Genomic DNA, 25,505 nt, shown 5'->3' on the forward strand with positions numbered 1-25,505 from the left:
TTCACATAGGGAGGGCAAAAAAAATCTCAAAGTATAGGAATCAAATTTTCTACCCTTATAGCAATAAAAGTATAGAAATAAATGAAGAAAGCCGTGCATTTTACATAGCTTAAAATCATCAAGAATTTTTCATCTGTAGAAGATATATCCAATATAAAAGTTCAGTTATGAACATAATAGTAGGAAAATTTTACAGATAAAATATCTCTCAGGAACACATCATGTTAACATTGCTCAATGATATAACACAATTGATTGTACCATGGGTACCCAGTTTGTTGATTAATTAACATTACGAAGAACACTCTAGAATACATTCATGCTAGAGACACAACTCATATAACTACAATTTTTAAAGGACTAATCTGTACATTATGGCAGCAAAATTTCATTAATGAGAAAACAGGTATTCCTTGATGCCAGCAGTAAAAACGGTCCGTTACTGGTGTCACGAAGAAAGACCCTCCTTTTTCTTATGTATTAACTAAGCATTACACAGGCATTCCAGAAATTGTGTTATTCATGTGATAAGAGTCCTGGAGTCCGGGCCTTGTGGGATCTGTTTCTCTTTGGGAACTAGAAATCAATTTATAGTTAGTTTCTTCTCTCTCATTCTTACTCTGTTTCTGACTCTGTGTGTGTGTGAGTGTGTGTGTGTGTGTGTGTGTGTGTGTGTTTAAATTAAAAGAACAAAGCCAGCCATCTTCAGCTTCCAATTTTGAGTGGTCATCAGGAATTGTTGTTGGACTGAATAGTCTTCAAGAGTTTCTGATACATTTCTGACTTTAAAAACCGGGGGTAGGAGTCTCTCTCCATGTGCATATACACGACTTTTTGTGCCTCCTCAAAACACGACTGAGTGGGTTCTTGAATATTCCTGATGATAGCTTCTCTTGTTGAACTGTCAATGTTAATCTGAAAAGTGAAGTGACAGGAAGGCATAGTTAAGGATGCAAATATAATGCAACGGTTTCATTTATTCCTCCTCCTCCTCTTTAGTGGAACAGGATTACTCTGTTTGCAGTCTCATAGGTATGTAAAAAGACATAAAAGATAAACTCTTTGCTTTTTGAAAAGTAAACATCCACTTCCACATCCCAGATAAAAATAACATGAGGCCGCAGACCAGGGAAATCTCCAAAACCACTGCTTACTTCAGAGGTTGCAAGTGGCTTGTCAGTGGAGTCTGCAGACCAGGAAGTTTATGAATGAGATGGAGGTTTTTTCTAAGGAAAAAAAGGGAAGCGGGAGCTTTTTTAAACTTTATCTTCCTTCATAGTCATGAATGTTGCTTTCCCTGAACGTGTCCTGAAATGGGAAGAAGGTGAAGAGAAGTGGAGACATAACGGAGAGAAGTGGTTATTTCTGTAAACCGAGTATTAGCAGAACCAACCCGTAGGCGGATTATCCTGAGTGACAGGAGACGTCTATGCCGTCCTCTCCCTTATTTATTCTCCCTCCACCAGGAGTCTCAGTGTATCTGGGTCACTCCTGACTCTCTTTAGGCAATTGTAAATAATTGGCAGCAATATCAACGTGAATATTTTGCTGACTTTGCTGGGTGTTTGCTTTTTTTTTTTTTTTTACTGTGAAAATTTTTGTAGTTAGAATTAGCCAGCTGGTTTTGAACCCAGGTGAGCAGCGAGGTCTGGTGTGGTGACACAACCTGCCCCGTAGCTCTGGGGATGTCACCAGGCCGATTGATGGTATCTGCACTTCCTTCCAGCAAAGCCAGTTCTTTTTGCAAAGACATCTTCGTTTTAAATAACTTTCCTGGGACTTAAACCACTTTAATAAGGATAGGCTTTGGAGCCAGGAAGACCGAACTGCGAATCCTAACTTTCCCACTTAACCGAACCAGTTACCGAACTGCTCCGACTCTCAGGGTTCTTATCTGTAACATAAGGCTAACGATACGGCCTTTCCGACACGACAGGAGATGCTGGATGTAAAGTGCCTGGCACATGTGTGTGCTTCGCAGATCTTAACGCCCTGGTTTCCATTTGCTGTCACTGCTAGGTAGTTACCTCCCTGGGGGACTCTGGCTGGATGTAAATCTCATACAGCTTCTTTGCCCTAGAAACTCTGCTCCGCCGTGAGGCAATTTTCTTATAGGTTTCACATGCCATCCAGAATTTCATATTCTCATCACTGTGCTCCATTTTCAGGTATGCCGCATAGACTGCTGGACCATCTGAAAGTAGCAGGGAAATCAGTTTATTGTCATGGGTCAAACCGTTTAAAAAATATGACAAGTATTTCATGTGGTTCAGAAAGAAAGTCTGGAACAAAGTTCCCAAATTATTTAACAAGTGAATGTGACACTGTGACCCACACCTCACCGTACACTTAGATCTATACATCTGAAGCATGTTTTTTTTTTTTTTAAATTAAATGTATGGGGGTGACATTGGTTAATAACTGTAGGTAAGTGTCAAGGATACAGTTCTCTAACACATCATCTGTATATTGCCTTGTGTGCTCACCACCCAAAATCTAGTCTCCTTCCTTCACCATGTATTTGACCCCCTTTACCCTCTTCATCCTCCCCCCGCCCCCTTCCCCTCTGGTGACCACCACGGCGCTTTCTGTGTCTATGAGTTTGTTTGTTCATCTGTTACTTTCTGTTTTAGATCCCACACATGAGGGAAACTGTATGGTTCTTGTCCTTTTCCACCTGACATTTCTCTTAGCATGATACTCTCATGGTATATGCAGGGTGTCCCAAATAGCAGTGTTTCATCCTTCCTTGTGGCTGAGTAGTAGTCCATTGTATATATATGTACCACACTGAGCATGTTTTCATAATGACAGTCAGTGTTGTGGTTACCCTTCATTCCTTTATTCTGAATCACAGAGCCAAATGCCCACTAGTGTGGGTGCGTCTAGGATGGGAGAGGTTGCAGGGACCCAGAAACAGGACTTAACAGCAAATCAGCAGGTAGCGCAGTGACCATAAAACTGATAAGAAAAATCTCAGATCTCAAGCCAACCTGGAGGGTAAGAGCGAGGTTTAGACTCTAAACAGGCAGGTCAAAGTTGAAAGGAAAAGTCCAAGCCATGTAAGCAATAAACGGATTAGGTGGTCCAACCTGGGGTGTTTCTCAGTATCGAATGAAAGCACGAGAACATGGATAGATGAAAAGTTCAATTTCACATTCGTGGTGCAAGCCAAAAATGGAGGACCAGGAAAAGAATGAAATTCAGACGGGGTGTTGGAAACTGTCCCCCGGTCTAGAACAGGACAATGGGTCTGCACAGCACAGCGATCCAGTGACACTCGATGCCAGAGGTGGTGATCCGCAGCCCTGGTCTTAACTGCCTTTCTGGAGTGGGGACACATGCGAGAGGAGCTTTTCTGATTGAGGCACAATTTTGTAGGTGCTAGACGTTGAAGAAGAGGCGTAGGCAAGCTCTCACAAATCTAACACAGTCATAAGAACTTTTGGGATGACCAAGTATTCTCAAGACTCAAGATGAACACTCGGAGATGAATATTAGACTTCTTTTGGTGACTAGGAAGTCTCTTGGCATCTTTGAGAAACTGAATTGCTAAATGATGAAGCAACATAGCTTTCAATCGATGGTCGTAGAAATAGGTGGGTGGACACTTAATATTTGATGAAGCGTAGGACTTTGCTTGGCCTATGAACAATATCTTGGGCCAGCGTCATTAACTGTTATAAGAAGTAATGGTCCCCAGATGGAGTGGCAATGCTGAGTAAAATCCTGTTTCTTTGCTTTTCACGTAAAAAGATTAGAGTAAGTTTCCTGGTACTAGAAAGCCAGGTTCCTTGACTCCTGGTGTTCTCCTGGCTCTGTCAGTAGTAACACAAAAATAAAGATAGCAGTGAAGGTATTTTGTATCCAAAAGAAAAACTCAAATAGAGGCAGATCCTTTCTAAGGAAGCATTAGGATTGGGGAAACCTGGCAATCTGCAAGAAATGTGCCATCCTAGGACTACAAAATTTTAGAGCATGGCTATTATTGTCACACGAGCAAGTAGCCTTCATGACGTTGTGTGGGAGATGGTTCAAAAGAAGTATCACTTGAGTGGAGAGGGCAGACCAGATGGGGGATCACATATAAAAATGTAACGTAGGGAATGACACAGATTAGATATTCCTACCCAATGGGGGACATACTTTAGTTTAGATTACAATCAAGAAGTTTACTTTCATACCAAAGTAACTGTGGGATGTGCCTTGCCTTGCCGCAGGCACAGAAAGCTGTGGCCAGACAATGCGGATGTCGCCGTCAGTGCTCCTAGTAGAGAAATCGTTGAATAGCGAGGCAAACCATTTCTGGCTGAACCAGTCAAGCCGGAAGCTAGTAATTTTCAGTGTATATTGAAAGAAACAGGTTCTCTCTAAGAAAATAAAGAGCAAGTTGATAAGCTTTATACTCACAGGAATGTTGACTGAGTGCTTCATCAGGAACAGAAAATAAGGACCGTTAAGTAAAGCAATGAGCCATGGAACAGGGAAAAAAAAAAAAGAGAATCCAGATCAAACCTACAGATTGTGGAGTGACAGTGAGCCACCAGGCTGCTGGGATGGGAAGGTGGGACTAGAAAGATGATTTGGGAACCAAGGATACAGTACGCTGAATTTGTGTTTATCTGTATTTAAGTTGAGCTTACTTGTACAGTGAACTGTTTAGAGAGTTCTCATTCCAGAACCTGCCTGCGTCTGTATCTGCCTTCTCTAACATCCCTCCTCACTGCATGCAGGAAGGATCTTTTTGGGTTGGCCAAAGGGTTCACCGATTTTCAACACACCCAAATCCTTTGCTAATGAAGCCATCCATGCAGTGCAACCTGTATTTTTAGGTAGCTACTCGGTGTGGTAGGTTGTAGTATTGTTCTCAGTTAGTCCCTGCCTTTCTTGCAGGAGGGTTATACTTTCATGGCCCATTTATATCCACTTTGCCCATTGGACTTGTGCTTGCCAAGGACATACATGCAAAGTGCCATGTACAAGTTCAAGGAGGTTTAAGGGCCATCACGTGCTGCCATGGTCCCTTCCCCTGCCACGAGAAGGACACGTTCTGGAAAAGACTTGCTCCTTTAGTCTGAAATCAGGATGAAGACATGCCACCAAGCTGGAGCTGACCCCCCAGTCACTGTGTAGCATGGACGCGAAACGAACCCCCCTTGTTGCAAATTCCTGTTATGTTATGGTTTGGAACCTGGGGAAAGCTGCCCTGGGCCCCTCGAACCTGTCTGATAGTTCAGGTTTGACTCTGGTGTGTAGAGGAAGGACTCACCCAATCGGTATGTTTTACAGACCTCTGTCTTCACTGGACTGATGTTCCTAAGTTAGCTTACAAAGTTAGCAGCTGAAAACACCTATGTATAAAAGTGTTCCAGGAAGCTGAGTAATTGCTAAAGTAGGAACTGAATTGCTCCGTCTAGAATGTCTATTGACTCACACAAGTGACTTATGAGGTTGAAAACCAGTCTTTCCCAAATCAGGCAATCGAGCCCATTCTCAAGTTGTAAATGGTACCTTCCCGAGCATTATGCTCCAGAGATCGTGATTCTGCTTGAGCCGAGGGAATAGGGATAAACAGCAGAATTGGTCATTAAATTGAGACGGTGGAAGAAACAGGTTTACGTCATAGACAGTGTATGCCTTTTCCTTGAAGAAAGAGACTGGTGCCTTTGGGCCTCTCTAGCATGCATGTCTTAAACTAATCACTGAAATTAGCGCTTCTGTGACACACAAGGTGACACACGCCGGTATCTTGATGCAGAAAGGAAAGGTGACATTCCTTTTGGCTGAGTCAGAACAGTGGCCCATCTATTCCAGGGTAGTTTTCTGCGAGGCGTCAAGGCTTACATCCTTCCCTTAGGCTGTGCTACAGTCTTCCCTTAGAAATGTGTCTAAAACAATTTTAAATCCATTTTATTTTCCATCTGCTCTGCTGGAGATAATGAATTCCACAATTCTACCAGCCTGTGTGAAAATTTAAAGTAAATCTGTTTTATTGAAATTCTCTGATTGGGCTTCCGTCAGAGGAATCATTTCAGGTTTTTTTCTCCTAACTTCTCTCTGCTCTCTATTATTATAAAAGTAGCTTAAAGTAGTATGCACTGTTTTTAAACACGGAGAATATCTCCTAAAAATAGTAACCATTGTTAACAATTTGTATATTTCCTTTTATTCTAGTCTTCCGTCATGTTTAACTGCCTATCTAACTAGTATTAATTCATCTACACAAACACAGATACACACACAAGTTACCTTATTGGCATTATACTAGGAAAGCAATTTTGTATCACTCTTTCATACTTAATACCATGTAGCTTTGAAGACTTTCTCCATTTTACTTTTAATAGGCCATTGCAGTACCAAACTAATATACTTAGTCACCCTACTATTATTGAATATTTAGATTGCTTCTCCTTTTCATGGGACAGATTATCCCACATTGGACATTTTGGTTTATAAATCTTTGCATCTCTAATTGTTTTCTTGGAATGAATTTAAAGGAGTGAATTGCTAGATTGACAGTGTAATATTTTTGGAGACTCTTGATACCTATTGTAAAATTGCTTCCAGAATGAGTTGATTATTTTTCATTACTAACAGCAGTGTCTACTCACTCCAACCTTTCCAGTCTTCTGGGGTGACATCAGTGACTTGTAATTGTTTAAAATTTGCATTTTTAAACTACTGACGCTTAGACATTTTTTCCTTCCATTTGTTTTCTTTCTGTGAATTTCAAATCTCTGGTCCATTTTTCTTTCGTACTGTTAGTGTTTTCCTACGTCTTCAGGTCTCTTTCTATGTGTATAACAGACACTATCTGCATTATCTTGTGTTCTCCCTTTTTTTTTATAGTTTTCGAGGAATATTTGTAAACTGTCTAATCTGAAAACAAACTCAGTTCATCTCTGATCCTGCTTTTAATCTTTTCTGCACTTTTATTAGAGAAAAATCTCTAAAAACACATATCTGGCCACGACCCTTTCTTTATGACCTTTGAGCCTTTTCTCCTCACTCTCCTGGTGAAGCCAGACCTCGTGGCAAGTGGCTGCCGTGTCCGTCAGGGTGCACTGCTCTGCAGCTTTGTCCCTCGTCACTCCTGGACGGTCGTCGTGTGAGCCTATTTCTGGCCAAGCTGTCCGTTACCCCCACACTGTTGTAGGTGAGTTCCTCCCGTGTGGCCGACTTTATACCCTGATCAAAGACTCAGCTTAGGTATCTCAGTTTCTGGAAAAATTTCTCTGAACGCTCCAGCTTCCTGTCAGTGGACAAAAGGCCACCTGAGGCACACTTACTCAGTCATTCCCACTTTCCCTCAGTGTGTTGATTGTATTTATTGTTTGCTTCTATTACTCTCACACTCCCTGCACACCCTTTGAGAATCAGGACTGCATTTTACTCATTTCCAGGTGCCCAGGGCCTACACACAGCCTGATGGGGGCAGGTACTGAGTGCACAAAGGTTTGTCCCTCAGGCTTTTGGAGCCCTCGTGCTTCTCTATTGTAAAGTGACTCCCCACAGGTTTTGAGACGTGAAGAAGTGGGTCCTGATGATTCAGCATCCAGGAAGCACCAAAAACCTCAGGGTTACCCCTGGCATGTTGTTCCTTTTGGGTTTTCTAAGAGCAAGACCAAAAAAAAGTCCTCATCGGACACCGATGTCTCTAAAAGGCCAGGTTGTGTGTGTGTCTGTCTGTGTGTGTGTGTGTGTGTGTTTTCCCTGCAAGTGAAGAAGTGCATGAGAAATTAACAAAGATGCTAAGTGCGGAAAGCGGAGACTGGCCTGTAAGTACTAGGAGGCTTGGTGAAGGGGACCATGGCAACAGCAGTGGTTAGCAGAGGTTCGAACAAACGCTACCGTGGCCCACAGCCAGCCCACGCAGCTGCACAGCGTCTCTCCAAGATGAAGGCAGCTGAGAGAACGGCTCTGCCTCTGGGACCAGGATGCACACCAGGGAACAAGTATCTCTCAGTAACTACTACACGATTCAACCTGGCATTTCCAAGGCTGTCTGCAGGTGATGATAATTTAGAAAGGAAGGAAGGTACAGTGTCCATTCATGGATGACACTGACCAAAATTAAGAGGTCGATGCAAAGTGGTTCGGAACACTTGCCTATCTGGAATGGCTTAACTGTATGTCTGCCCTGCGTCTGTGATGGAGCAAACTGAACCGGCCATGGGAATATACCCAGCTGTGCTTTCTCACTTGAAATCATTGTAAATGGGCACTCAGCATCACCCTGTCATCCTGCTGTCCTTCCTGATATCGTCAGGCTCTCCAAAACTCCAGAAACTATTTCATATCTCCCCCCTTTTAAAAATGCCAGCACATTTTCCGCTCTCTGCTGATAACCTGGCCTCAAGCTTGGCTGAGAACGTGGATTTGATCAGGTGGGGAGTCCCGCATCTCCCTTCACCAAATTAACCTACCTCCGTCCACTGGTGCCTGCCCTTCCTGTTCATTGTTTTGGGCCAAACAATTCTTTTCTGGCTCCCATCTAATTGTGCTTTCTCCATTCCTTTCGCATTTTTCCCATTGGTCTTCAAATTGTCCCCACTCTCTTTTGTGTCATCAGTTTCTTCCTCTCTAATGGTTGCCATCCTCTGTCAGTATGCTGCCATGTTTCCCAAATACAACCGGTAACAACTATTGACTCTCTACCCCCAATGTTGACCTCCTGTCCCCTTGCAATGGCTACCCTTTTCTGTGCTGGCTTTCACTGCAGACCTTACGTAAATAATGCTCTGCATTATCTGTGTTGCTCCCTCTTGATGTGTTCATCTGCGTCGCGCCCCTGAAACTGCGCGTCATGCACTTTGACTTCCACGTGGTCATCGCCGATGGTCACGGTTCTTTCTTCGTCTAAGCTGACGTCTCAGCCGCGTTTGGCACAGTTCACAGCCCGCTTCCCAGGATGTTCTCTTGTTTGTCTTCCATGATCATAGATTGGTTTGGTCATGCTGAACTCCCCCGATGCCTTTTTCTATCTCCTTCGCTGACTCTCCGTCTTCTCCAGATTGGGAAACATTCGCGGGCCGCCCAGCTCCCCGTCTGCATCTCTGCTTTCCTCTCTCAGAACCCTCCCTCCAAGTGATCTCACGGCCTCCTGGCTTTGATCGGGGTCCGTGTGCTAATTGCTCCTAGTGTTGTCTTTCCCACCGACTCTGGTCTTCTCTGGTTTTTCTTTTTTTTTTGTAACAGTCTTTTCGTTGGTCTGTCTGCTTTTATTCTTCAGAAGAGAACCGGAGGGATCTCGTAACAGCACATGGACTCTTCTACTCTGCAGTTTACGATCATTCCCGTGGCCTATACCGCCCTATGCTCTTGTCGTGTTAACTTCTTTCAGTTATTTTAAGACACCAACCCCAGTCATATGTCAGGCCTTAAGAACAGTATACTCCTCTGCTCGGGCCGCTCGGACCTCCAGACCCCAGCATGGCTGGGTGCTTCCCGTCATGCAGCTCTTAGCTCAGATTTCGTCTCTACTAATTGTTTTTCTCTGTTCTCCAAGCATCCAGTGGAATTGCCCTCTTACAACACGGCCTGGCTTTGTTTTCTTCCAAGCACCGCTTTCTGGATTTAATTTATTACTTAATTAGTTTCTTTGGTTGTCTGTCTCCTCCCACCTCCCTCTAGAGGGGGCACATGAGCTGAGCACAGTCACGGTGAGGCTCTTTGACCTCAGTGTCCCCTGGCTCAGGAGGTGAGCCAGACCTACAGGGCAGGACTGAATGAGTCCTTGAAGGGAGTGGCGGCTTTACTAAGTGTTTCTTTGTTTATATTAAATATTCTGTACTCAAATGTCAGTGGGCAACCTTTATTCCCATCTTTTGAGATCTGGCCAGTACATGTATGTATGAGCCGTCCGTATTTTTTTCTGGCTGTCTGTAATTTTTTCTGGCATTATACTAGGAGAGCAATTTTGTATCACTCTTTCATACTTAATACCATGTAGCTTTGAACACTTTCTCCATTTGACTTTTAATAGGCCATTGCAGTACCAAACTAATATACTTAGCCACCCTACTATTATTGAATATTTAGATTGCTTCTCCTTTTCATGGGACAGATTATCCCACATTGGACAATTAAAATACAGTAGATTTTAATTTTGATTCATTGAAATCAAAAATAAAATTTCGATTCATCAAATTTTTGAATTTGATTAATTTTTTAGTCTTGACTTTTCCGGTATGAAGAAAAGTCAAGAGGTCTAACCCTTGAAATCTAAGTGATTGGTCAATCCCCTTATCGTTTTAAATGCATGTTTCTGTATCTTTTTTTAGTTCTAGTAGATTTAGTCATCAGAAATACAGAATTCTACTAGTTTTAGCCATCAGAAATACTCACGGAATTTTTTTTTTTTTTCATTTCTCATTGTGGTGGATGCTTAATACTTTGTGATATTTTGGGGTGCTGTGCTGTATTTTGGGTCATCAATATTCCAGGAAAAACCTTTAGTAATTCTCATGTATTTTTATGAAGAGATGACTAATAGCCCAGACATTTTTTCCCCTGATTCATTTAAACACTTATTATTCCTTTTACGTCCATTTGAAAATGATTAAATTCTTCTGTAAAAACTTGGCTATTTGGAAACTTAGAAGGCTTTCTATCATCTGTAGATTTGGAAATTTTTCAGGGTACGTTCTGCTTAATTCATTGTGCATATTTTTTAAGTAGACCAGTTTTCACGCCCAATCCTGAGGAATCCTTTATATTACATTTCTTTACTGAAAGGAATACTCATTTATCTTTACTGAGCTTACTTCTCAGTTTCCTGTTTTTAAAATACTGCCAGTCATACTTCCTTATCATTTTACAACAATCTAAATTCTTTAAGTCCCGCCTCAAAATTCGCCTTTTGTGAGATTCTTTCCCCTGGAGACCTGCCATCCGCCACCATGTATCTTTACCTGTCAGCATATCACAGACTAGGTCTGTGCTTCGCGCTTTGTTCTTTCTGGTCTCCCTGCTTCATGGTTGTTCTCAAGCTGCTCGGGATGCATATATATTGTATCTGTCCTTAATTATGAATGGCTCAGGAAAGCATTTATACCGTCTTTTGAACACACACCCACTCCCCCAAAGGATCACTGTCTGCATCATATACAGTAAGAACTCAATGAATGCTTCTCTGCTCAGAGATCACACTGCACATTGTATCAGCAGAAACTCAAAGCAGTTTTTTTGGTTCTTCACAGTTTTTTGGGCAACCTATATAGCCCTGTGATTCTCAACCTTTTGCACCCGGCGGTTCGTAAACACACATTTACTACAGTCACCAGCCACACTTTTCGGATAATATTTAAAATGCTGATTATCTATAAGGTGTCCTCACAGGGCCTCCCAAATCACTGGATGTCCAAACCATGCCTGTACATGTTTTTCTTTCTATTTCTAGAGCTTCCTTCTGCTTGTCCAGTATAACAATAGGCTTTTCACAGGAGAGGTATAGCTTCTTCAAACCATCTTTACTGTGGACGCAAAACAAACAACAAACAAGTAACAAACCTTACTGCCAATCTGCCCCTTAGACAGACTTTGGTGAAAATGTTTGTCGAAGGCTATTATTTTTAAAAAGCGTGTCTTTGTCTAGCCTGTGGTGTGACGAGAGGTTGCTTCAATCACCATTTCTACTTTACGCCAACATACCGTAAGTGGCAGGCTTCCCTGTTCTCTTCTGCGTGATAATCAGTTTTTGAAAAATCTTCTTTTTCTGTGTTATTTTATGTGCTTCATGGGCACATGAGATTTCCTTTTAATTTTTCCCCAAGCACATTGTCTGGCAGCTAAGAAGTGCTTAATAATTAATATGCATTAATAATATAGTTAATATAATTAATAATATATATATATACACACAAGGGTACACACTTTAAAAAATTAGCTTGTTTGTCAATAATGTATCATTAAATAACATCTGGAGCGTGTTCAGGTTATTAGCATTCTTAGTTTCTAATGTCTTAATTTAGCCATGGTTCTGTTCTTAAATTAATGATTTTCTTGGCTCCCCTTTTCCCAGGAGGAAATTGAATTTCACTGTGTTATGATGACAGTTAATGGCTCCTAACCCAACCCCCGTTCATCTGTTGAGACCAAGCCTAATGTGTTTGATTCCTATATTTGTTTCTGAACCATGTGTTCTTAGAAAAAGACTCTTAATCTGTGCAGAAAGAGGCATCTGCATAGCTGAGCTAAAGGATGCATTTTTCTAGTAACCTTGGTTACTCTAAACACACTTTATTCTCTGGCACATTTAATGTTTGGATGCTTAGTTTTATCTTCCTGATTGGATGGTCCACAGAACGATTTGTTTTCATTATGTGATTATTGAATTTTCACATGAATTTCACAGAAATTCAATTACTGGTAGGCTGCTTACCCTGTTTTTGCTGGTTTTTAATAAGGCCACCGTGTTTCTCCCTGTCCTCATCTTTGCTGTAGAATTTGATTATTTTCATGACACTGGATGTCTAAATCACTAATTCTAGCTGGGCTCCCTCCTGAGGTTATTATGAAGTAATTAACTTTATGCACTTTATTTATGAGACCTCCAGGAATGGCACAGAAACTCTTACATAATATGGTTGGGTGCTTTGATCTTTTCTGACTAATAGTTGTCTTGTATTTATTTACCGAAAATTTATTGAATGCCCGTTAGGTACAAAGCATGTTTTTGGTTCCTCGGAGGGAGGGATAAAAGGTGAATGAGAGGTAATCTGTGCTCTTAGGGAATTCAGAATCTAGTGAGAAAGCAACTGTGGAAAAAACCCAATACACAAAATAGCCATAATGAGAAGCAGAATAAATAATGATCCTAACAAAAGAGAAGACAGAAGAAAAATATTTCCAAGAGGTTTCCTGGAAAAGGTGGAAGTTGGATTTTATTTTCAAGGACGGGCAGAGTAGTTAGAGGAGACACAGGGAAGACTTTGCCCAAAAGCCAGGAGTGGAGAGTCATGGATGCAGAAAATGGAGCTTTAGTGGACATGGCGGAAGGGCAGGCATGACATGCGAAGGCGCAGAGCTAGAGGGAAACTTTGGGAAGTGTGTCAGGTTTGGGGATAGAGTCCTGAATCACAAGTTGAAGGTTTGGAACTTTTTGGAAGGCTGCAGAGGAAAAGGAATGAATGGCATTCACAAAAATGACCCTTATGACTAATAAAAATAACTACCGGTGATTGTGTGCCCAACTCGTATCAAGCATTGAGCTAGGGGTTTTATATTTAACCTGCACAGTAATGCTGAAAAGATGGGTGATATTGTTCTCCTTCTATGGATGTAGAATATAAAACTCCAGGAGGGAGATTAATCTGGCAACGTGGCAAAGCATGGATCTCGGGGGGTTGGTCCTTGAGTCTAAGTTATTAGCAGAGGATCCATCAGTCACTATAGCTAAGTGAACACATAGTTTTGTCTCTTCCTCTCATGCCAATGCCCTAAAATTGACCAAAAATATATTTTCTAAACATTCACCATCATGCTGGCTGCTACGTAGATCACAAACTATGAAAAGGAAAAGGCAGGAGTGATTGTAGCAAAGAAGAAGACTGTGGTTTCTAATGCTTATGAGGAAGGCCTGCTGGGAACGGAGGGCACCCAGGGGGTGACTCAAGCCTGGCAGTGTGGGTGCTAGCACTAGGTGGGGGCCGGGGAGTACATTGGCAGAATGGCAGATTCCGGCATTTGGGTAGGGGTGCCCACACCTCCTGCCAGTGCCCTCAAGGCCGGGCGGTGACAGCTGACTCCAGAACTGAAGGGGCCTTGGTGTCAGGGGGAGCACGTCGTGCTCTGGGAGCATGGCATCCCCCAGGGGGACCAGGAAGAACCCTACCCAGAATAACCACCCGGACATCCCACTAACTAAACCATCAGGAGGCATTTCACTCCCCTCCCACCGTCCAGAGGTATAAATAAAAGAAACATTCAGAGAGGCTGACAGGGAGTCTTGCATAAAAAGAGCTCGACGGGTGAAAATTAGCAAACATTTGGGAAAACATATTAAACAATGTTTAAGGGGAACAAATTCCATTAAAAAAAAAAAAAGGTACCAAATTTAGCAAACAGGAGAATTTTCTTTGAGTACCCACTACATTTTTTCCCCCTGTACCTGTCTCCTGGTATTTATCATTTTCTACAACCTCCCAGTTTCCTACCCCAAACACAATTGCTTAGTCACATGAATGCACACACTCATTCATATTTTTTTGCCTTGAACCTGACTTTATTGCCCTCATACCCATTACTGTCCTCTTGGTTTATACATCTGAATATTGATTCTTATATACAACTGTATAAAGCTCCACTTAAATGAGACAGTGATCAAGTTAGAAATGAACTTTGAGTTTTGTAACATCAAAACTCAAATATATTCTTACTTTGAAGGCACGAAGAAAAGCAAAGTGTTAATATTTAAAGAGAATTCTAGTTTTAGAAGGCCATGGTAAGGCAGTATATTTCAGTATGTGTCACTATGTAAGCATATTTTCCAAGGGATTTTACACATACACTTGAGAAGAATAAATACTCAGTGAGTAATCTTGTTTTAATTAACATCGAAGAAAATAATGGTGGTTGACACAGCAAACTATTTTCAGGTTTTCGTTTTTTAACTGTGGCAGTTGCCACTTAGAAGGCTGTGAGAAATGGGCCATACATTCCTCACTGAGTGTCCCATTTTGCCCGAAGAATGACACTGACAATTTCAAAGATGACATATTCATAATACTCACATTTTGTGGCCATCAGCTTTTCAAAAGACTGGGCCCACTGTAACACTTCCTCCACAGTAAGGCTTTGAAAAGAAACAAAAGATACTGCGCTCAAATATTCTCAAGGTTATGCTGAACTAAGTAAAAATATACTATCTTGAAAATAACACCAAAATGTAATCACACTCCATTTGTGTATGGTTTTGGATAGAAGTTTATCATTCTGTGATATTTTACATTATATTTTTTACTTTCTAAACGCTTAAAATTAGAAAATTATGAAAGTAGTATAAACTTGAAAATATGATAAAACAAATTTTAAAAGATAAAGGATTAGATTGCTGTAATCTCCCTATTCCCGAATTACCACGATCTATGTTGATTTATTTCTTTTTAGTCTTTCTGTTCTATGCGTGTTTGGGTGTTTTTAACCAAGTAATCATACTTGGGTGTTTGTGTGTGTGCTTATCTTCTGCGTGTGCGTGGGTGTGTGTATATATAAATCCACATATATATGTCCTTATAATGAACTTTTTATGTCTTCACAGCTGCCTTAATAACCATTTGTAATGTTGCAATTTATAGTTGTACTTTAGAATCCCCGATCTTCACTGTCATTTATAGTGACAGTAGAGTATTCCACAAGGGGGGCTTGCTGTGGCTGACATAATGATTCTCAGTGATTATTTTGATTATTTCTCATTTGTCACCATTTAACAACAAAGGTGGCCCAGCTGTGATTACAGCTTGCCATGCCTGCATGCTTAGGGCAATTCCTTAGGAGATCAGTAGAAGTAGAATCTAAGTGGGTCAGAAGAAGCAAATTTTTAAGGTTCTTGGTACAAATCGCCAAATTGCTTTTCCAAGGGTTATACATTCTGTGCTTTCCACCAGTGGTGTTTGCCCATTTATCTACCAGAATCTCTAACTCTCTGGAGTTTACCCACAAAACCCATTTGCAGGCATTCGTCTAGTAAAGTTAGTGACTTCCTATCGATTACATATAGATGTTTTCTCAGTCTGTTAGTTGCTATAATGATTGTTTACACGTTGAGGGTTTTGATTTTATTACTGTGAAAAATATGACAAGTTTCATTTGACCTACACAGTATTAAAAAAAAAAAAGCATGTACCATTTAGAAAATATCTGTGAAAGACACTGGCTGTGAGACTTCATTTCTTTTCATGTTGGTGGGTTTTTGAGGTCAACTGGCAAGTGACCAAGTCTGCTTCCATACACGTGGCCTCATTTTCCCTCTTTTAAAACACTCAGTGTGTTCATTGCCATTCAGTGTATGATCCATTCTTAAGTTTTCTGTTTTCAATAACCGCACATAATGAGAGACGGCTATAGATTACAGGCAAGCACGTCCATTGGCTATATTTGGTAGAGTTAGCCTGGTAGTTAGAATTGAAGGACCAGTCATCAGCATTATCAGGTACCTAACATAATGAAGGCAGATTAATTCAAGAGGTTAAAAAATGAAGGGAAAAATATTGGGAGTCCTAAAAAAGGTCAACTGTCTTTTATTTTCTCAAGATTTAGATGGCTCTTGTCAGTTTGAAACGCACTGTGTGCATCAACCCCGGGCTTAACAGTGTACTGCTGTGAAGGTTGCTTCCAAAAAAACATTTCCATGAAATGGTATTTGACTCATTGTTCTTTTACTAGAACTTGAAAAAACAGTAACCTAAAACAACCTTTTCAGCCGGGTGAAATGAAAAGTTCTAGGCAAGGTCCCTTCCACATCTGTCCATTTCACCCACTTTCATTATTTAGGAAAATAAAATCGACGGCATGAGTGAAGATGCCATTAATGCCTTGGTTTAGCTTAAAATTGGCTGTTGGTAATTGTTGGTGAGAGATTTCCTCTGCGTCTGAGATTCATGAGATTTATGGAGACAGCTAGTAATTGGAGTGATTATGGTTCAGAGGAAAGTTGTGAAATAACCCGTTTTTGCTTGTAATGTTTCCTTAGTATCTCACATGTTTCACACTGCTCCAAGTGTCTTTATCAGAATTATTCTATATACCTTTGTCCGCACGCCCACCCAGAGTTCCCAAGAAGAGTTGTCTGTTGTGTCCCCTCCTTTCTTTTGGACAGAGAGGCAATGGATACCAGCCAGACATGGGAACATTTTAAGCCATCATGGTGGAAAAAGGAATGACGAGTGTTTGGAGTCTGACAGCCCAGACTTCTGTTTCTAGTGTTGTACTTAATTGCTTTGGGCTTTGCTTAAAATCTGCAAGCCTCAGTTGTGTTATCTCTAAAATGGGGATAATGTTTATCAAAGATAGTATTATAAAAATGAAATTGGGTCATGAATGTAAGGCGTCTATCAAATGCCTGTTACCTGGCAGCTTGCCCTGAACGTGAATTCTCTTTCCTTGGTCGTCCCTTCCCCTGGGTGGGTCTACAAGGCAGGGAGAAGGAAACAGGAGCCCTGATGGCTGCACTCTGCAGGAATACTTGGCAGAAGTCAAGCAAGCTGTTCCCCAGTTAGCCTGTTTCAGTTTCCGCCTGGCACAGGCCTATGCAGTGCAGCAGCTACAACTGGTCAGTCAACTTGTTGAGCTTTGAGTTTTCCTGTCTCCTTTACCCACATACAATGGCTTGTAAGCATTTGGGGCTATTCCAGGTCACGAGCATGCATGCCAGGGGCTCTGGCTACAGGAGGGAGATGTGGCCAGAACAGAGCTCTCCACGTGGCCTGGGATTGGCACTTACGACCATGTTTCCTGAAAATAAGACCTCTCTGGACCATCAGCTCTAATGCATCTTTTGGAGCAAAATTAATGTAAGACCTGGTATGATATGATATGATATGATAGAAGACCCGGTATTATGTTATATTATATTATATTATATTATATTATATTATATTATATTATATTATATTATATTATATTATATTGTTATATTATATTATAAAGACCCGGTCTTATTTTACTACAAGACCGGGTCTTATATTAATTTTTGCTCCAAAAGACACATTCGAGCTGATAGTCCGGCTAGGTCTTATTTTTGGGGAAACAGAATTAACCTAAGAGAGTTCCTCACCCAGGAATTTTGTGAGGCGAGCAAATCCAATCAAGGTCCGTTACCCTTCTCAGGCGTCACTCTTTCCATTTGGAGACAGTCACTGTTCCCAGCCAAATGGCCACAGTGTCAAAGAGACTTAGGAGGCTGGTAAGCGTTTGGTTACTCCCTCATCTCACCTCTTCCAATTGGGGATGAGATTCCTGGCAGGAGTTCCTGGCACTTTGCAGATGGAGGGTTAGAACCATGAAAATGTTTTGGATCAAAGAATGTTATTTTAATATCAACAATGTAAAACTTTTTTTTTTTTTTAAATCTAAGAGTATTTATTCATAATAGACTCTCTAAAAACATTCACCTTGCTGAATTCTCAAGTGTAAACCATGAATAATGAAAAGGGAACCTTAGTGTGATAGCTGATTGCTCGTCTGGGGAAATTACTCACGTGTAAATGCAAGTTTCACTTGCTGAACAAAATCTATTAAGATAGCAGTTGAATACACAGGCCCCTATTTATCACGTGATAAAACGCTTTATAAGGGCCACAGAATTTAAATGCTACTTACTTTGAGGGGGGCCTCTCAGATCCATCTCTGCACACCTTACAAATCCAACACTTCCGCCTGTTCATTTTTCTAAAGAAAGACAGCACGCACTTAGTATAATTAAGTCAGTTAGAATAAATTATGTGTTAGAGTCAATTGCTGAAGAGCACACAGAGTTACAAATCATGAACAAAATAACAATGGGTTCTTGAAGGTAATGGACCACAATTACTGGTGTGGGTGGAGAGGAGAGAAAGAATCAAAGGACTCATCTCATAAATATTTTATAGGCTTGCAGGTTCTTAGTGTTGTGACTTTAGAACCCATCTGGCCCACCTTCTTGTCAAATGATGGCATTTAGATAATGCGGCTCTCAGAAAAGGATCTTTCCGTTTAAGCCCACAACAACGAGTTCTTCAACTCCCAAGATTTCTCTTTTTGGGTAACTCTTATTTTATTTATTTATTTATTTTCAGAAAAATTGCCATTTTTAATAATAACCTTTCCTCTGAAAATAATGCTAAACCTAATTATGAAATTTTGTAACAGTGAATAAAATGTTTCCTAAGTTTAACTCTTTTTTTTTTTCCCTCTTTCTTGGGTAACTCTTATTTTCAGGAAGATCTCTCGGTGTATTGAACAAGAATTTGGCTTGTTATAGTTATCCAGGTAAAATGTAAATAGCCGAATGAAAACTAGACCTCATTGAGAGTGAATTATGAGAGGGAGTTTTTTTTTCCTGCTTCTCCCCATTTAGAGTCATTCTGACTTTAAAATTCAGGAGGCGTTTACTCAGCTCAGGCTTTATAGTATAGTGTATGTCCTGTTTAACTCAGGACTTTGAGAAAACAACTGAAAAATGTGTTAAGAGTAATTAATTCCACACTTTACAATGAGAGCTGGAAATATTTTGCTAAACATATATTCACACTTACATACAGCGAGTTTTTATGTCAGTCTTTATTGATTCATTGGAGAGATCTGTTGAACGCTTGTTATGGCAGCCGAGTTCTGGCTGCCAGTTACTGTGTTTCCCCGAAAATAAGACCTTCCCTGAAGATAAGCCCCAGTTCAGATCTTCAGCCAGACGGACACATTTAGTACGTTATGATGATGTTCCGGAAGATGACATGACTGTATTTGAATAAATGTAGATTGTTGTACACGAAAAAATGAGACCTCCCCTGAAAATACGCCCTAATGAGTCTTTTGGAGCAAAAATTAATATAAGACCCGGTCTTATTTTTAGGGAAACACGGTATCTACACAGATCCTTTCTTTCCTCTTCCTATTTTCACTGACAAGCAGTTAAAATTCACGTGATGGGGAATGTGACACAGTTAAGCAGAGGAGCCTGTGAATACACACAGGAGGAGGCCCTAGGCAGCCTGCAGACAGTCAGCGAAGGCGCCCCAGCGCGGTGAGAGCTGAGCTGGAGCCTACAGGAAGTGCAGGGATGTGCTGAGTGAGGGACAGGTTAGGCCAAGCTCAGAGGCCACGGATCATGTCCTAGTTAAAGAAAGAAAGGAATGTAGTCGCCACAGGGATCTAGAATATGGCAGGGTGAGAGCTCGGAGAAAGGCTAGAGTTAAGATGGGACCACTGGCCACGTTCAACAGTGTTCATTGCAGCAAGGTAGTGGTGAGCGATCCAGTTCTGAAGACGGGCAGGAGCAGGGTGTGAAGTCTCACACAGCATTGATTTCATAGTCAGGAGTCGGAAAAGCACTGAGGGGATTTTAAAATATGGAATAGACATGTTAGCCTTTGAAACTGGTTTTGTGAGAAGAATGGATTATAGTGTGGCCAGGGTGGAAGTGGGGGACCAGAGGAGGTGACTGCAGGAGTCCAGGTGAGGGATGCTGCAGGCTTAGATCGGTAAGGTGGCAGTAGACGCCTGCCTTCCTTCCTGCCCCTCCCTCCCTCCCTCCCTCCCTCCGTCTCTCTCCCGCCTTCCCTCCATCTCTCTCTCTCTCTCCCTCTCCCCCCCCCACAGAAGCTGTGGACAGAATGGTATGATAGAGATGGAGAGGCAGGACTATACCATCTGATCATTCTGGCCTGTACGTCTGTGTACGTCTGTGTACATCTGTCCATCATTCATGCCGTAGAGTGTACAGGGGGAGCAACACACCCTGCAACTGACAAATGGTGGCTAAGGACAGAGATCGAAGACATCCTAGCGTGAACATCAGCAGCCTCTCAGGTTCCTGAGCTCCCTTTGGCAGGAGCTGGAACTCAGCATGTGGGGATTAGGACATTGAAGAAGCGGGGGCACGGGGAGAAGGAAGGTCCTGTTTCCTTGTCCCTGGAAGGAGTGAGGGAGGCATAGGTGCAGATCGAAGTGTATTTGCAGGTTTGGGGCTGAGCAGGGATGGGCACTGCGATAGATGGACTTCATTTTCTGTATGTACGTGCCTCTGCGCTGACGAGGACCGAGGGACACGGTAGTGACCTATATCCAGAGGAAGTCACAAAACTAGGACTCTTTTGATTGCAAAGATAGACTCATTGTAGCGAAAGGGAGAGTTCACTGTACGGATGGTTTGTGTGTGTAGTTAGATTCTGGATGGCCATACGTGTTGGGCTCTATTCTTTAACTAATAGTGTGATGCAACGAAGAGTCCTTTGGAGAAAGATGTATCTGGCTGCAGGTGATTGACACTGAAATAATTGAGCCCAAAGAAAGTTACATTGGCTGGCTATCCAGGGCTGATCCCGTGTGGATTGGATCCTGAGCTGCATGAATACAGTTCAAGTTTGAAGACATGTGGATTCCCCAACGGGTCTCTGCTTATCTTCTAAGGAAGAGGGCGGTCAAGAACTTCCTGTCCTCATATGTCTTTTCTGTCAGTACAACCGATCATCCCGGCCTTCTACTGAGCGTCGACTTCTCCCTCCTTACGACTTACTACTTGTCACGATCGTGTTTACATGGCATTGTCTCCTCACTTGGTCTGCTTGAGCTATGGGTGCACCTCGGGTGATTCCTGTAGCTGAAATTCGTGTCTGTTACAAGTTATCGTATTTTCTTTTACAATTTTAATGGGATTGTTTGGCAAAGGCTGAACAGTCTCAGGATGCAACACCCACTGGGGTCAGAAATACAGCAAAGGTGAAGTAATTCCCAGAGGCACCAGAGTTGAGGGGACTCCTACAGCCCCCGAGAGCTGACAGAGGATATTAAAATAATTCTGGGCTTTGAAGACAGACAGACGTGTGCCTGAGTTCAGGCTCTTAGCTCTGTGATCTCGGGCGTAGTAATTAAACTTTCGGATTCTCAATTTCCTTTTCTCTAAAACGGAACAGTGAAGATTAGAAAAATGCATGCCAAAACTTCCTGTTTCAGTTAATCTGATCTTCCTTCACCTTCTCGCCCTCTGTCACTCAGGAAATATTTCCTAAGCTCTTTTTTATGTACAGGAAGCACACATGCTGTCAGAACGCATTCCTTCCTCTTTTAAAATTTAAACTCAGACCTCCTATGTTTTCCTAATTAACCTCACACATTCTTCGATGTGTTGGCCTCCTTCCTGACATTTCTCTTTTCATTTTTGTCTGTGACTGTGTCTCTGTATTTCAGCTGGTCACACATTAGGAGCTGGAATTCCAGCTTTAGAATCTCCTGGGTCTGCTATAGGGCTTCAGACACTTTGGGGTGAGTGTACCGTATTGAAGGGACGAAGCCCCCAGGAAAGGTTCATTTGGTCAGAAAAGCTTGGGCATGCTTGAGTGGTAGAGGGGGAAGGGATGAGAAGACAGACCAGGCAGAGCTTTCCCCTACATGCAATTGTGGGGTTGTCTCCTCTATAGAGATGCCTGGTCTGGAGGAGAGGAGATGCTTGGATCTACCCATACTCCCCTTGCCACGCTGTGGGTCTCCAAGTGGGGCTTCGTCAACAGGGAAAGGCGACTTCTGTAAGCTCCAGCAAAGGCTCTGAATAGACCAGTGGCAGCCCTGGATTCAGCTGCATGACTGATTCAGAGACAGGTCTCCTTAACTGAGTGACATTGGGAAAGGAAGGTAATATAAAAATACACAGTATAACAGGATGGCCACGGGGTTTGAAAATTAATCTGGGGAACGTAATTTGGTGGTTACCAGAAGGTAAAGGGGTTGGGGGGTGGGGGATGAGGGTGAGGGGGATCAAATGTATGGTGATGGAAGGGGAGCTGACTCTGGGTGGTGAACACACAGTGTGACTTATGGATGATGTGATACAGAATTGCACACCTGAAATCTATGTAATTCTACTAACAATTGTCACCCCAATAAATTAAAAATAAATTAAAAAAAAAAAATCCACACTTGAAAAAAAAAATACACAGTATACTCAAATAATGTTATTCGTGTTTGTGACTTATCTACTCCTCGGCTATACGTTCCCTAGAGTGTGTTATGTTCAAATGCTATTTGATAACCCTGTATGAGTAGTTGTGTATATATTGTTTAGTATTCTTGGTCAAACGTTCACTGACTTATTACAGTATGGAATACCAATAGGATATCATGACATAACAGTAGCAACAATTAAATTAAAAATAACATAGTGGCAGAATTATGTACAAGACGTCTTATGCACAGAATACACAGGTCACAAAGCAGTCTTGTTTTGTGAAGTTCTCTGGTTTTCTAGTCCATTAAGAAATAGACCTTGTTGGATGCTGCCTCAGTGGCTGGAATTCTGCTCCATGTCCCACCCGGTACCTGGAGGCCCAATGCCCGTCTTCTAAGATTTCTGGGACTGAGTGTCCCCTCGCATGCTGGCACATCCCTCTTTTTATTTCTACTGGATTCACTATCTCTATGCACCAGGCTTTGCTGGGACATCACAGATGACCCCTCCACTCCCCCACCCCCACCATGTTCTACACTGAAGCTAAGAGATAAATTCACAAGTATTTAACCCAGCTTCCGGGAATAGAACACATGGTCCCTGAGTGTATTACATTGTCCAACCAAAATTAACTGATAAAATTATAGTTAAGGAATGTAGAAGGCTTTAACATGAAGGGAGAAAAAAATAGGAGATTAAACACAGATTCAGAAAACAACAAAAGATTTCAAACTAATTTTGGAAGATGGAAAGCAGATGAAAGAGTAGAAATTAAAATGCTCATACCTCTAAAAAGAGAGGAGAGAAGGCAGCCTTGGGAATTTCATCTGACAAAATGAAGAAAACATAAGTTAGAGCCTGAGAACAAAGAATTTCCAAAATAACCTGTGGTTTAAAGAGAAATGCCTGTTCTCCTACATTCAACAATATTTATCATTAAGTGTACATTTGCATTTACAGTTTAATAATACCAAAGGATAGAGTGGCAGAGTGAAGCACTTTTACATTTATAATTGAGAACTTTTAGAAAATATTTTTGGTAATTCCAAAAAGAGTAAATTCTAATTTTTTACAAGTATAGTTTTTCAGGATTAGAATTTGATTAAAATAAACTCAAATTAATTTTGTTTACAGTGTAATCAAGACCATCTTCAATTAAATTATACCCTTGTAATTAGAATATATGTGGTCATTTCCTAGTATTAGTAAAATTAGCCTCAAATAGTCCATAGAACAACAATTCTGTTTTGGCAAAAACAGAGCTCCCTGTGAAAGAATGACCTAAACCGACATGATATAGAATTGATTTAAGTTGGAGAAACTCACCGAGCTTCAAATCAGCAATAATTACTTCTTTCTCATGTTGGAGGTATGGTATGTGGAAAAATTCCATTGACCTAAAAATAAAATAATGTTGAAAATAAACAAAAAGAATGAAACGATTATCATGTGCTTCCTGGAGAATGCATATCTGTCAAAGATATCTATAAATACCCTGCTTCACATTTTAAGTAAATTGTTCACTTTGTAAGTACTGGATTATGGTTATCCTTATGTTTGATTTATTAACTCCCTAACTAGAATTTTATTAATTTTGTGGATTGATATTCTATAAATTATCAAAAAAGTAAAAAGCAAAAAGTAAAAATTCTATACTTTTATATTTTCCATTGTTTTTTCTTTAAATATTTTTAGTTCATCTTATGTTAACATCGCGCATTAATTTGCCTACCTTTTTTTGTTTTTCAATATCCTATTGGTGAAACTAGTGTGTATTTTTACCGTCTAAGCATAGAGAATTTCAGACAAGTTTAGGTCTCCATAATTATTTCCCCCCCCAGGGTTTTCTCCTGATTGTTTTGAAGGAAGCATACATTTTATCTAGGGAATCTAATTCTTAGAGTGCTTATAAATGCATTAGTGATGAATTGAGTTGGATAAGTATTATGCTGGAAATAGATTCAAGTGCTCTTTAGCATTTAAAAGAAATTTTTCTCAAAGTGATATGAAAATAAATAAATTCTCTTAAATTGAAACTTTTCACCTGTTTAAGTGGTTTGACTATCCTGATAAGCAACTGATAAATTCTTTATTCATATATAATATGTGTATTTCTTTATATTATGATGTAGCATGTCACAAAATTTAGAAAAAACCTGGAGCAATTTACATTTTCATGAGGTTTTGTTTGCCATAGCACACAAAGTTCTTGCTATTTAAAACCCAAGTAAGGTGTGTGTAGTTGTGTTAGGAATAGCATTAAAGAATGAAGAAATTCTGTAAAATCAAGATTAACCATGCTTCATATAAACCTCATAACCTAGAATCAGTCTAGCCACTTACTTGATGAAACTAATTATTTGGTAGTGCATGATCTTTGAAAAAACAAAAATTGTAAAATACCAGATTTTATAATACATCTTTTTCTGCATACATAGACACACATACACCCAAAAGCCCCATAAAATGAGAGACCCTACTGTGCTCTAAAACTGGAATATTTCCTTCCCAACTTAGAAGCTTCATTTATGCATGTGTGACAGTCAGTTTTTTTTTTTTTTTTGGGGGGTATAGGAAACCTAGGCCAGGCAAACATACGTGTTTTTCTTAGAAGAAACCTGCCTCCACTTCTCACAGTCCCACCTTTGAAGTAAACACCCACTAGTCATTTAAATCAAACTAATATCATTGTATCCATCAACTATTTTAGAATCTCATACTTACAAATGTATCCTGTAGAGCGGTGCCAGCAGGCTAACGTTTATTTCCTCTCATTATGAGCCTTTTGAAATCAGGTTCTGAAGTTTCATGAGACACCTGGCATTTTATTTTTCCTGGCAGAGAAGAACTTTAGTGTCCGTGTAATTACCTT

At 40.9% G+C, this 25,505-nt stretch overlaps 1 protein-coding gene across 2 annotated transcripts; it reads right to left on the reverse strand.

Moving 5' to 3' along the window:
- Window positions 1–25,505, reverse strand: RGS13 (regulator of G protein signaling 13). 2 transcript variants are annotated; one of them, XM_033099362.1, is made up of 8 exons: window positions 25,358–25,505; window positions 23,960–24,030; window positions 23,420–23,460; window positions 18,319–18,387; window positions 14,733–14,794; window positions 4,411–4,428; window positions 2,028–2,194; window positions 1–915 (listed from the first exon to the last, which is right to left on the reverse strand). In XM_033099362.1, the coding sequence occupies exons 4-8, from the start codon at window positions 18,381–18,383 to the stop codon at window positions 730–732; spliced, it is 498 nt and encodes a 165-aa protein (XP_032955253.1). In that variant the 5' UTR covers window positions 18,384–18,387; window positions 23,420–23,460; window positions 23,960–24,030; window positions 25,358–25,505; the 3' UTR covers window positions 1–729. The 2 variants fall into 2 exon arrangements, with proteins under 2 accessions (XP_032955253.1, XP_032955254.1); XM_033099363.1 differs by lacking the exon at window positions 4,411–4,428.

Source organism: Rhinolophus ferrumequinum, chromosome 27, assembly GCF_004115265.2.
Source record: "Rhinolophus ferrumequinum isolate MPI-CBG mRhiFer1 chromosome 27, mRhiFer1_v1.p, whole genome shotgun sequence".
Classification (NCBI taxonomy): Eukaryota; Metazoa; Chordata; class Mammalia; order Chiroptera; family Rhinolophidae; genus Rhinolophus; species Rhinolophus ferrumequinum.

Coding starts and splice junctions, on each gene's coding strand:
- RGS13 (XM_033099362.1), bottom strand. CDS start 18,383: ATGAACAGGCGGAAGTGTTGGATTTGTAAGGTGTGCAGAGATGGATCT. Junction 14,795..18,318: donor TCTGAGAGGCCCCCCTCAAA/GTAAGTAGCATT, acceptor TTCTTTTCAAAG/CCTTACTGTGGAGGAAGTGT. Junction 916..2,027: donor AGCCAGAGTCCCCCAGGGAG/GTAACTACCTAG, acceptor TTCACTTTTCAG/ATTAACATTGACAGTTCAAC.